This window comes from Lycorma delicatula, chromosome 9 (genome assembly GCF_047948215.1).
Source record: "Lycorma delicatula isolate Av1 chromosome 9, ASM4794821v1, whole genome shotgun sequence".
Classification (NCBI taxonomy): domain Eukaryota; kingdom Metazoa; phylum Arthropoda; class Insecta; order Hemiptera; family Fulgoridae; genus Lycorma; species Lycorma delicatula.
The window spans coordinates 6672959-6686643 of NC_134463.1; the positions used below are offsets into that span (position 1 = coordinate 6672959).

The 13685-nt window shown below is 30.0% G+C and overlaps 1 protein-coding gene across 1 annotated transcript in view; it reads right to left on the reverse strand.

Moving 5' to 3' along the window:
- The window catches only part of Wdr81 (WD repeat domain 81), a 91128-nt gene that overhangs the window by 57455 nt on the left and 19988 nt on the right, over positions 1–13685 (reverse strand). Inside the window, exons 10-14 of the mRNA XM_075374748.1 lie at positions 12246–12436; positions 11416–11543; positions 9347–9628; positions 6240–6668; positions 1534–1697 (exon numbers count right to left, since the gene is read on the reverse strand). Of these exons, the coding sequence (XP_075230863.1) occupies positions 1534–1697; positions 6240–6668; positions 9347–9628; positions 11416–11543; positions 12246–12436 (1194 nt within the window). The remainder of the gene's footprint in view (positions 1–1533; positions 1698–6239; positions 6669–9346; positions 9629–11415; positions 11544–12245; positions 12437–13685) is intronic.

The following is a 13685-nucleotide window of genomic DNA, read 5'->3' on the forward strand; positions in this document are numbered from 1 at the left end:
TTGAAGAGAATTGGGAGAAAGTAGGCTCATTTTGTGCCACTTGGCATGCACCAAAATTAGTATATCTCTGGACTTTAATGTGACAGAATGTTGACTGAGGTGTCATTGAAATTGTCTCATCAAATACTATTTATGCAGTGCACTATAACAGCAATAATATTAAAAGATCTAAATAATTGTAATTAAAGATATAAAAATTATCTCTTTAGACAAAATGTCACAGTACACTGGTATTCAATGTGCTTAAAAGTATTGCAAATGCCTATGGGTAAGTGAAACAGATCGTGGCAAATTCAAATGACCAATGCCAAATGTCAAAGTATCGATATCTTGCCTTATATCAACTACTTCTTGTTTTAGATCCATTGTAAATAAAGTCTTGTTTGAATCAACTGTCTAACATAGCCAATAAATTTTTGTACATTTTAAAATTAAATCTGTCATTGTTCACTTTCTTTCATAGTACATTAGACCAATCCTACACCATACGTGATATATTCTACGTTCTAAAGGTTTGCGGATGTGGCTCCAACACACCCCATTATTCTATTATTTTAACTTTTATATTTTAAAGACTTAATCTACGATATTAGTTTTGAATTTTATTCCACTTTCTTGACTTTTGTTTTAATAAATTTTTATATATGATTAATATTAATTTTACACCTTATAAGTTTTATTATTTTGGAGCTATTTTACCCTTTTATTAACGATGATAACGCTCAGGCATTTTTCGCCCCCAAATAAAAAAAAAAAAAAAACAGCCCCTGCCAATTTTTTTAAAAATACTTTTTTTTGGTTATAAGCCATTACAAGAATAAAGTTTCTCTACCATTGAAAATAAAAGAGGTGGGTATAATAAATGAAGAAAAAATGCACTTAACACAGTTTGTCAATATTCGTAGCAATTTCAATGACCATCTCTTTGATGGTTATAATCATCAGGTTTTTCCACTGGTATTATCATATTTTATAAAGCAAATTTTTTTATGAAATAAAAGAATTGTTTATGTGTACATTACTTAACACTGGTAATTTACCAAAACTGGTTTTTTAAAAAAAAAAAACCTTTAAAAAGGATAAATCATTATATATCATTTTTTCAATCACATAGTAGCTCTCTGCACCTCACTTGACAAAAGTGTCTTTTTTATCCTTTATTTGTTAAAGATGCACTATAGTATTGCTTTTCATTAATTCATAGGGAAATGCACAAAATTCAGTGAGTAAGAGTTAAGAGAATCAAATTTAATGCAAATTTCATACGTGTAACTTTACAGAATTTTATTAGAAGGGTTCCACTCAAGATATTAACTAAGAACTGGTACTACAGGAATGAGGAGAGTAATTATACTTGATATATTATATAACACACTTACTGCTATGAAATATACAGAATAATGAATACTGACTACCTTAATTTAAAAGATGTAAATCATTTTGGATGCAATTACAACATGATTGAAATAAATAAAAAATTTGAATTCAAATGACAATAATTTTCTTTTAATTTTAAATAAAAATTAATAATACCTTGCAATTGGATCAAAAAGATACCAAGCAGCACTAACACAAGTATCACGATCAGATAATAAAGGTAGTATATGTGGTAATAAAAGATTAATCCAAGAGGGAGTTCCAACTAATGCTGTACATTTTTCAACCAGATTTTCAGTATCCTGAACAATGCTTTTAACCTGAAAAATAAGAATATAAAATACTTTATTAAATTCAGTTTGTACTTCACAATATATATATTTTAATTAAGAATATAAAAAAACAAATATTACATTGATATTCCCTCATCAATTTCTGATCAAAAAAGGCAATTCTACAATAAAATAGCTCCTGATTATAATTCCCAGTAAAAGTATTGTTTAATGCACACATATACAAAGGGCATGAGGGAAGGTTTGCAATATGACAATATGAACCATTGAAGATGGTTACAAGTTAGTGAGTGTTTAGACACTGAGTGAATGTTTAGGTTCCAACCTGCACTGTAACCTGAGACTGTAATGTCTCAGTGTCATTTGCTTTTTAGCTTGTTAGTGAAACGAGGTAGTGATCTCATCGTGGTCGAAAAATGAATACTAGGCAATTCTGCACATGGGTTAAGTGTTGGTCAGTGTTTATAGGAAATGATTTCTGTGCTTGGAGACAACTGCCCTCATTGTATAACAGTATTTAGGTCGTAACAGTTTGAAAAAAGAAATTTTGCCCTTGAGGATGCTTAAAAGTCACAAAGAACTGTCTTCGTCTGTGACTGAGGGAAACATTGCTAAAATACGAAAAATGCTTGAAACAGATAGATATGTGACCTATCACCAAACAGAGGTGTCCTTAAGCATTAATGAAACCAGCAGTTCGTGTTGTTCTGCGAGATCACCTTTTAAGTTAGATAGCCTGTACCCTTTAGGTGCTGCATAACGTGACTGACGATCAGATGGCACATTATGTTTCATGGTATAGTGAAATGCTGAAAAATTTTTAATGGTAAATCTCCTTATGAGAACAGTGTTGTGACAGCTGATGAAACTTGACTATACTATTATGACATCCTGACCAAGGCTCAGAACAAAGCGTGAGTGTTTGAAGATGAGAAGACCCCTGTGGCTATTAAAAAATCCAGAGAAAAGTATTAGAAGCATATTGTGTTCGAAACTCAGAAGACAGCTATAAGGAAGCGATACGCTGAGGAATGTGTGCCTCAGCATAAGAAGCTGCAGCCAAACTCTAGGATGAACACATGGTTTCTTCACCATGATAATGCTCCAATGCACCACTCCGAGTATTTAGTCAGCACTGGAATAAAACTGTTACAGCACCCTCCCTACAATCTTGACCTTGATCCATCTGACTTTGCACTGATCCCCAGATGAAGAAAGACTGAAAAGGAGGTATTTTACAAGCGATGATGACCTCCTACGGGCTGGGGACAATGAGTCTGTCCAGATCTACGACAAAACATGGCAGGGTTTCTTTGACCACCGGTTTCAAAAGATGGAGAAGTGTATAATGTGTGGTAGAAATTATTTTGAAAAATTATAAAAAATAAAATCATATTGCAAAACTTTCCTAGTGCCCTTTGTATTACAACTAACATCTACACAAAAAATGAGATATTTATGTAACGCATACCTTATTCTGTGTAATTCTAGGAAAACTTATTATCAGGTTCCACATCAAACACAAGGTGGAAAACGTACAAAATGGATTTGCTACAGTTGTGCAGTACAATTACATTATATATATAAATTTACTTATTACAAATTATTCAAACTCGCAAGAAAAAACTATAAAACACAATTTACTTTCTAAATATCATACATAAAAATAAAATAACAATATAAACATATGGAACTTTTATTCAGTTCCTTTTTCAGTTATATTAAAAATGGCATTTATTTATGGTACTGCTCATTTTGTTAACGTTTAAATTTCTACTAAAGGAATTTATAAATATTTTTTTTAATAAACTTCACAGAAAGGAGATTGTCAATTCAACTTTTTCCAAAATTTAGAATTGTTTAATGTAATCTCAAGTCTTACTTTTTATCAAGTACTATGATTTTGATGACTCTTTTTTATTATAAAGGAAGTTCCTGGTAGTCCCATACTAACTGTCTAGATAACTCGAGTATAAGATTTTTTTAATAAAAAAAAAATACAGTCTACATAACTGGAAGATATTTTCTTTCATCATGACTGCTTAATACAGAAATGAAAAAGAGTGAGAAGATGAATAGCCAGATCTCACTCTCATATTCAAAATACATTAAGAAACAAAAACTCAAGAAAATTGATTGAAAAATAAAAAATAGTACATATTAATACATTTCAGACAACCCTAGATCACAAACAATAGTAATCTGTTTACATCATTTCCCTACATTCATATTTCTTATATCAAAATGAACTTTTGTCATAAACAGTTTTTTTTTAATAAATGGATGGATAGTTTTTCACAGATCAGCCCATATTTTATTTATACTAAAAATTTTTTGGTTAGAATAAAACTGTTACATATTAACTAAAAAAAATCAGCTAAAGTTTGCATCTTTTTCAAATTTGTATAAAAAATTTTTAAAGTGTGTGCCTTGCGCAACAATACACTTTTTTGCTTGACTGATCATACTTTGAATCACCTGATACAAAATTTTGTTGTCAATGATGTAGATTTCTTGTACAATATTCGCCTTCAGTTATCGAAAGTGTGAGGATTTGATTCAAAACTCAAATAGCCCAAAAAAAAAAAAAATTGCAACTAGACAAATCTGAGGAACAAGGAGGCCACAGCCCTCTATTAACAGTTTGTTCTGTAAAAACTATGTGAATGCTAGCAAATTGTTTGATGTGTTACCCACTGCTCTATCATATTAAAAGAGGCCATACATACTCTTTTTCATCTGTTAACTGAACATAGATTTCTTAAAAAATTTTATAGTACATCTGTGTTTTGAAAATACTGGCCTACTATACGATTACCAGAAACAGCAAACCATTCACTTATTTTCTGGTGTTATGTAAATTAACATGAAAAGATAAATGAAACCATGCCTCATCTAACATGAAATAGAGTACTGAGTCTAACTATACATGAATAACATTTTTGAGGAAGCAGTCACAATATTTAAGAATTTTGGTTTGTCTGTTCTCTTAAGTTGTTGCACAGTTGATACACAATATGGTTTCCAATTTAAGAAATGTAGAATCTTATAGCAAGTTGCATATTTTATAGAACTTTGTTGTGATAACTTGCATATAATTTTTTTTGGATTGGCAGAGATTCTTCTTTGAATGTCAACTATGGGGACCTCTGCAGTCCTAATCTAAGGTTCCTACTTCATTCTGCAATTGAAGCGGGCCTTGTTGTATGCCATTTTTTCTATTAACTTTAATATAATAATACTATTTTTTTCTTTTAACTTTAAGAATAAGGAACTGCCATGCTGTCAGATGGTAGGAGAGAAAAAAAAGCTGAATTGATGAAATTAATAGTATTACAAGAAATTAGTAAGCTTGCCTTATAAAACAAAACAAACTTTAATATAAAAGAAAATAACTTCTCAAAACAAAATGTAATAATAATAATAAATTACACCAAAAAATGAAAAGAAAAAATTATTATATATTTCTATAAATACATTTTTATTTTTATTATTGGGTTGATGTCTTACAATTTTAATTCCTTATATTTTTCTTAATGTATTTGTATCATGTTTACATTTACAAATTCTTCAAGTAGATTTTTCTATTTTGAAAAAATCATATGTTGCAAATGACTTCCTTCTACGTGAAAAAACATCTTTCAGGAATTTTTTGTTTTTGGAAAAATATTTAATTACTGAATTTTGTCTTTAAATGTACTGTAACTATAAGTATGCTACGTTCATGAATTCTGTAATTTACTTGTTTCCTTATTTCATTATTTAAGTCCCTAAAGGTGATGAATTATAAAGATTTTTCTTTTATTAACTCCATGGAATACAAAAATGTGATGAAATATGTTGAATCTACATATTCAATATGGTTTGTAAGATAGCAGTAATTAAACTAAATTAAAATTAATACAGTTTGTTAGTTGCACTACATAATTCACTTAAGAAATGATCCCATAACCACTCTTTCCCCAATAATCTAAATTTTCTGTTTTTGACAATTTTAATATTAAAGGTGCAGTTTATGTTTGAATCATCCTGACCCCCCCACAGGGGAAGAAATCCGCCTTATGACGATCTCAGTTACCATATCAACCCCTCTGTTTCTAGCTCTTATGGCTGTCTTTTAGAACCTCTAATCCTGATAACATGACACAGTCATTAGTTTGGCTTCTGTCAGTCAGGATGCCTCAAATACAAATGCCTCGGCAGACCATTCTATCAATGCATTTACACAACCTACTATCACCTTCATATGGCCTCTTCCAACCACAACCACCTACCATACGTTACAACCCTCAACTATCAAATTAATTGATTTGCAGAAGTGCAATCCTCCACCTTCTTCTAACACATTTCACACAAAAATCGTTCTATATCTAACTTCAATTAGTCTGTGCACTCAGATAATTACTTGAGTGAGTCTTTAAACACCAAAAATACTATCCTCATACCAACAAAACAAGTGTTGATAGCAACAACAATTTTGTCCTAAAATTTAATTATGTCTGAACTAACTCATATGTATACTTCTCAGGTAATTAACTAGAAATAGAATAATCTCATTAATATACTAACCTTCCATTCATTTATCTTCTCAGCCAGCAATGATAAACCATTACTTCTGTTAATACCATCAAGTGTATCACTAAGACAAAGATTTTTTAGATCCGTTAAAGCTGAACAATATTCTTGTAATTTTTTAAACATGTTATATATCTGAGGATACATTTTAGGAAATGGTAATAATGAAGATGTTAAATTTGGCTGTAATAATTGATGAGCAGAAGGTGGTGGTGTACCAAAATTTGTGACTGTTAAACCTTCAGATTGTAATAATAAATTAACTAAAGCGCGTAAACAATGTGGAATATTATCTCTACTAGATGCCTGTAAAACGCTGCGACATATTTCAACTCTCCTTATTAATGATGTTGGCATAACTGCACATCCAAATACATGTAGTTTGGATGGTATAAAAAGTTCAGTGATTAAACATCCAAGTACCTAAAAACAGGATAATAAAGTTAAAAATGTTAATAAAAAAAAACATATTATTACATTCCAATTCAAATACAGAACTAACCAAAATTACTGACTATGACAGAAACATGAGGTTGAAAGGAAAAGGACTTACAGAATATGAATGAAGGATGATCAGATTGTCAACTATATACAGAGTATATCATGAGTTCTCCTATTCTATTACCTATTCTACTCGTTAAAATAATGGAAAAAGTTCATATAAACATAATTATGTCCTAAAATGCTTCATTTAAAAGTTATGTCTAGTAAAAAATTTCACTTTTTAGGTCATACTGAAATTTTTAGAATATTAATTAAGGGGCAGAATTAGTGATTTCTTATGGTTTTTGATCTCAAAAATCAAATACATTTTTTTACGAATCGTATCTGCATTATTTTTGAGAAATCTGGAATGAAAACCAGTAAACTGGAGTAAAATCCCATCATTTTGACCATCCCTGAATCCACTTTGACTATTTTCGGCGTGATGTCTGTACATACCTATGTACGTATGTATGTATCTTGCATAACTCAAAAACAATTAGCTGTAGAATGTTGAAATTTTGGATTTAGGACTGTTGTAATATCTAGTTGTGTACCTCCCCTTTTGATTACAATTGACTTGACCAAAAATGTTCAAATAAAACTTTTTTTTGTCTTCAGTCATTTGACTGGTTTAATGCAGCTCTCCAAGACTCCCTATCTCTGGAATTATCTCAAAATTTTGCTAACGTAACCTCAATTTATAATTAGCTCAGTACATGTGTAAAACCTTATCTTACATCTAAAAAAAAATTTCCCCCCAAATTTTCCCCCTTCCTCGAAAATCTAAGAAAGTTTTCTTTTTACTTATTACATATTATTTTTTACCAAAGTTTTTTTCTTCCTAGGCATGGTAGTAGTGCTAACGACCCAAACAATATTTTATTAATATTAGAGGTAGAAGAGCCAATCAAAGTTTAAAAATATTGATTTTTGGTATTTTTTAAAACTACTTTATTTTTATGTATATTTTTTTTTTTGTCTTCAGTCATTTGACTGATTTGATGCAGCTCTCCAAGATTCCCTATCTAGTGCTAGTCGTTTCATTTCGGTATACCCCCTACACCCTACATCCCTAATAATTTGTTTTACATATTCCAAACGTTGCCTGCCTGCACAATTTTTTCCTTCTACCTGTCCCTCCAATATTAAAGCGACTATTCCAGGATGCCTTAATATGTGGTCTACAAGTCTGTCTCTTCTTTTAGCTATATTTTTCCAAATGCTTCTTTCTTCATCTATTTGTCGCAACACCTCTTCATTTGTCACTTTATCCACCCATCTGATTTTTAATATTCTCCTATAGCACCGCATTTTAAAAGCATCTAATCTTTTCTTCTCAGATACTCCGATCGTCCAAGTCCAAAATCCAAAAATTTGGATTTTGGACTTTTTCTTAACTGCAGTAATAAGCCCTTATTGAGAAATTTTCAACAATGTATCATAAATGTTAGTTATGTTCATTGGTTCCAGAGTAATAACCAAATAGAATTTTAATTAATGAAATATTTGGATCTTACAACGGGAAGGCACATCAGTGCAAATCAAACTTCATATACATACATTTTTTAACTTCTTTTTTTTTAAATTTAAATATATTGATTTATTAACTAACCACTGACTTTTTTTATTTAATTAACCTCTGATTATAAAAAACAAAAAAATACAATAAATAATAATTCAATAACAATAAAAAAAATCAGAAGTTATGAGTGAAATAAAATTATATGTACTTTTCATTTTAATTCAAAACTGTTTACAAATGTTAATAATTATTAATAAATCAATAAATTTAAAGTAAAAAAAAAAAAAAATGAAAAAAATGTATGTATACGAAGTCGGATTCGAACCAATGTATGCATGGTTACGGATCCGACATGTTCTCACTTATACCACATATCTACTTGAGCGACATGAAACAAAATTAATGTATAAACTAATATAAAATATTGATACAGACACCACAAAAATGTGATGAAATGTGGTGTCAATCACAATCCAATTGTGCAACTGTCCACTTTATTAAAGAATTGGAGGATCATATCTCACTTTCAAATGAAATAAGTTTAAATTAGTGCAACAAAAAATGTGGCATACAAGGAAGTCATGTGGTGTGCCACATCAGATTTTTTATGTTTGATGTACAATAACTTTGTTAAATGGATAATATACACATAAAACTTTTGAACAAAACTTGTACAGAATAATTCTAAACAAAATGCTGTAAGATAAGTTGAATAAAACAAAGAAAAGTTAAAAAATTCAAATTTTATTTTGAAACTGTGCACATTTTAACAAAAATAAGGCACTTTTAAGTAACCTTGAAATAAAAATAATCTAACAAATAATAGTACTGTGCAACTTCTTCTTTCAAATAAAAAGTTATTTATGTAATTTTAACCATTAAGAGTTAACAAGAAACTGCCAAAAAATTTTAATTTGTTAAAAAATCCAATGCCTGTAGATTTTCATGAAGATTATAACAAAACCAGCTATCAGAAAGCATTGAAATTTCATTAATTTCTAAATTATTACATAAAGTTAACAAAATTTAATACAGAGAAGCTTAGTATATATGTGTACGCATAAAAAAAATTACACTTAAAAAAACAATTTACCTGCATTTCCTGAACACGACGAGCTGCAACAACTTGTTTATAAGCTACACTATCTATTTGAGTGACATTATTTGTAGCAGCCAACTCACTGCTCGGAATGTGGCATGTTTTATTTAAAAAACCATGCAATGATTCAACAGCAACTAATGCTGCAACTGGATTATAATCACGTGGTAAAACAATATTCTGTTGAGTATTTGATGAAGCAGATGCAGTTTTTTCCAATGATCCAGCACCAGCAGATTCTGTATTAGGTGATAACTGTGAACTTCCTGTAGGTAACTGTAAATTTTTTTTTTTTTAATGCATATAGTAAAGTAAATGAATTTATTTAAAAAAATATATAACCATGAAAAATAAATTTAAAAATGTATAAATGATTATACTACAAGTAGGTGAAATAACAGGTATTGATCAATCACAAAAATATACAAATTCTGAATTTCATACAACCTAAGTTTACAAATCATTTATAATATGAATACATAAAATAACAGGTGTCAAAAAAAGAATTCTGGGGTTTCAAGAACAGGTAGTTTTCATTTTGCAGCACTTAATAGTGTTTCATGAGTAATCTTGAAGCAACAACAATTAAGTTTTAGTTTACACATTTTCAGTCAGATAGATGCATTAGATTATAACAACAGTCAAGCTGTTATGAATCTGGGCTGCAGTACCATGGAGTCGCCACAAAAGAAAGTACAGTGCTTGTACTAGTTCACAGAAACAAAACCAGTGACTGTAATATAAAGAAATTATATGGAAGTCTATCATAGAAATTCTTCAAGTGCAAGTGACAAAAGTATACATGGTGTGAACAGTTTTTGTAAACTAGAAGTGTTTTGAAGACACTCATCAGAAAGGACTAAAAGAAGTGTTGAAAACACAGAAAGAATTCGATATGTCTTTTCAACAAAGTCCAAAATGTTCAGTTCATAGTGTTAGTCATCAACTAAAAATTCCTAAAAGCACTGTTAATCATGTTGTTTGCAAGAGATTGAAACTAGGTTAATTACAAACTGTAGCTATTCCATTAAATTAAACCTAGCAATAACCCATAAATGTAAAAACCACATAGGGCTTCATTTCTGCTGATGAAAACTACCTGCAGTGCATTCTATTTTCTGATGAAGCATCATTTCATGTTGATGGAGTCATACATCACCAAAATTGTTGTTTACGGGGCACAGAAACCTATAAAAATTGGAAGAATTCATTTGCAACTGTCCAAACGTGAATTATGGCATAGTGTACTTGAACATGTTAGAGATAGAGAATGTTGTGTTTCTGCAAATTGAAAATATGAAGGGCCTAATTTTATAATAGGATGGAGTCCCTCCATATCGTGCAGAAATTCTGCAGATTGTGCTCAACAATAGGTTCCCAAAAGACATGATAGGCAGGAAAGCTCCCATCATTTGGCCATCACAAAGTTCTGATTTGACATTGATGGATTTCTACTTTTGAGACTACGTAAAAGACATCATATAATAGAAAAAAATACAATCACTTGACCACTTGCACCAAAGTATAACAGTAGCCGTGGACGATTTCAACAAATATGTTGGCTAGAATGTGGAATGAGGTGGATTATCGGTTTGACATCCACAAGGCTGTAAATGGTGCTCCTATTGAGTTACATTAAGAGGTAAAAAAAAACTTTAGACGTACTTTCATGAATTAAAAGACATGCACATTTGTAATTCTAAATGTAATAAAGTAAATTTAATTTAAAGCCGTAGAGTTCTTTTTCAGATAACTGGTATTATTTTTGATAATTATTACCATTAGTATTATCAACAGTAAAATATTATCCACCATTAAACAATAAAATAATATCCACCATTTTCACAACAGTTGTTCATCAGAGTTAAAATTTTATACCCAACTGCAGTGTTCAGTTAACTACTGCTGAGAAATATTTCTAAGTTAATACATAAATAAACACTTTTCTATAATACAGTACTCAACAATACAGCAAAATATGCTGCACTGGGTTATTACATAACTTAAGAACATGCATTTGTGCTACAATGAGTACATAAGTGTTTAACAAGTATAAAACTAACATGTAATGAAGTTCGAGACCGACTGAGAAACTTTGAAAAAGAAATTGAAGTTGATCTAGATGACACTTGAGATTCATCATCCTCTTGACCTGAACTATGGCCATCTTCTTCTTCACTACCACCGATTCCTATAAAAAGATAAAGAAGTTTAATCAATATTACAAATTCAATTTGACTCTAGAAGCAAGTCAGGTTTACAATTGTTGTAATTAGTATTAAAGCAGCTCGATAAAATTTTCAAATTTTAACTTCACTACCTCAGTATTCACTTATTAATTTGCAATATTTTAAAAAGAGTATTGTATATATATATATATATGTTGGCTGCCATAACCTAAAAGGTCATACATAATCTACATGAGCATAAATCAATCAGTTACACAGAAATAACTAGCATAGAATGAAACAGTCTTAATAATCATTCCACACCAGACTTACTAAAACGTAACGAGTAGAGTGGTTTCCTGTCGCCTTCTTCATTGAGTCACGTGTAATGACTATTGCACATCAGCATACCAAGACCAGTAAAATACAAATGTTCAGCTCTATAAGCGACAGCTTTACTCTATTCATCATAAGGACTTGGATATAGTAAACATCATTATTCTCAGAAAAAGCCATTCTCTACTACTGCCTCTTGAATAACATGCGTTTAAAGGCCATCATAGACACTACAGAGATAGTGATAGGAAATGAAAAGCAATAAATTAATTTATCTTTCTTTTGAGAAATAATGCATTACAATGTTTTTTAATAAAATATTCATAACTGTTTCAAAGTTTTACAGCTTTATCTTCATAATAACAATAACAATAAAAAAGGTGACATACGTTTTTTATCTCGCTGTTGAGCTAAATGTAATAAAAGTGGAGGTGTCTTTCCTAGATAAGGTGAAGGTGATGTACGAGGAGGATGCGGCTGAGCAAACAACTGTACTACACCAATATCAGTGAGTTGTGTGTGTCCATCAACTAACTGAAGGCATACGTTCTTAGATTTAACAGCAGCTGCTCCAGACAACCTGCAAAATTGATATTAAAAAAGTTTACAATATCCTGTTTTTATCAACCTATAAAAAAACATTTGTGATTTGTTTAAACTTTGATAAATTGTTTCCAAAATGCATGGATACAAACAAAAGATGGCCCAATGATTATTAAGTGTGTCACTTTAAAGATAATACTATAGCATGACATCAAGCTGCAAGTTTTTAGAAAATTAGCTTCGTCATAATGGCTTTAGAGTTCTGTTCATGCTATATTTGCAGCACAACAATGGGAATAGCAGACAACAGGTGCTATGACGATTATCACAAACCTTCATTCACAGAACATTTGCATGGGCATGCAGCAAATGATTAATGAATTTTTTTCACTGCCCTACGGTAAATTAAGAGTGTTCTTTTTCTACACCAGTATTTACATTCTAGCAAAATTTTTTTTGTTTAATTCTAATTTACTTTTAACAGTACTAAAATATTACGTTAAACAAAATTAAGGTTATATAAACCAGAAATTCTGTGAACAGTAGACCTTCACTATTTTGTACTGAATTCAATTAATAAGATTAGATTTCAAAAAATGATAATTCACTAAATTGAATTAAATTAATTAAATTGAATTGTTGATTGTAACTAACTGCAAAAGGTTTAACTATTGCCAAAAAATGTTTTATTTGCAAAATAAATGTTATTTTTAAATACTTTCCTTTAGTAAATCTTTATCTTTTTAAAAAGTGCAAAAAATTAACCGGTATTAACAATATTTTATATTTTCAGGAACACTAGATATTACTGACTGATGACTATTGTGGCGGTACTTACATTAAAACTTTGTTGTTTTTTCCTCTTTCTAAGATAATAATATTTATAAAGTAATATGAACAAAGAATACTAAACAGATGTTGATCTAGTGAGTGAGGGCTAATAGTCAACACTCTTCTCAATTGCCAATTTCAAACAGAAAATTGTATGAAAATTCCTTACTCTTATGTCACTCTGTCTAATAGCAGAACATTAACATAAAATTTGAAAACACATTTGGAAAATTTAAACATGGATAGTTAACAAAGATTAGTTAAAAACATAAAGTTAAGTTACAACAGGGCCTTGCTTTGCCTAAATAAAGTTTGCTTTCAATTCAGTTAGTTTAGTGCAAGTATTAAATTACATGTATCACAGCCATTATACAAAAATGTTCTACACAATTTGGATTATTTATTTCCTCTATTAATAATCATAAAAACAATACATTTCAATCTACAAAAACTTC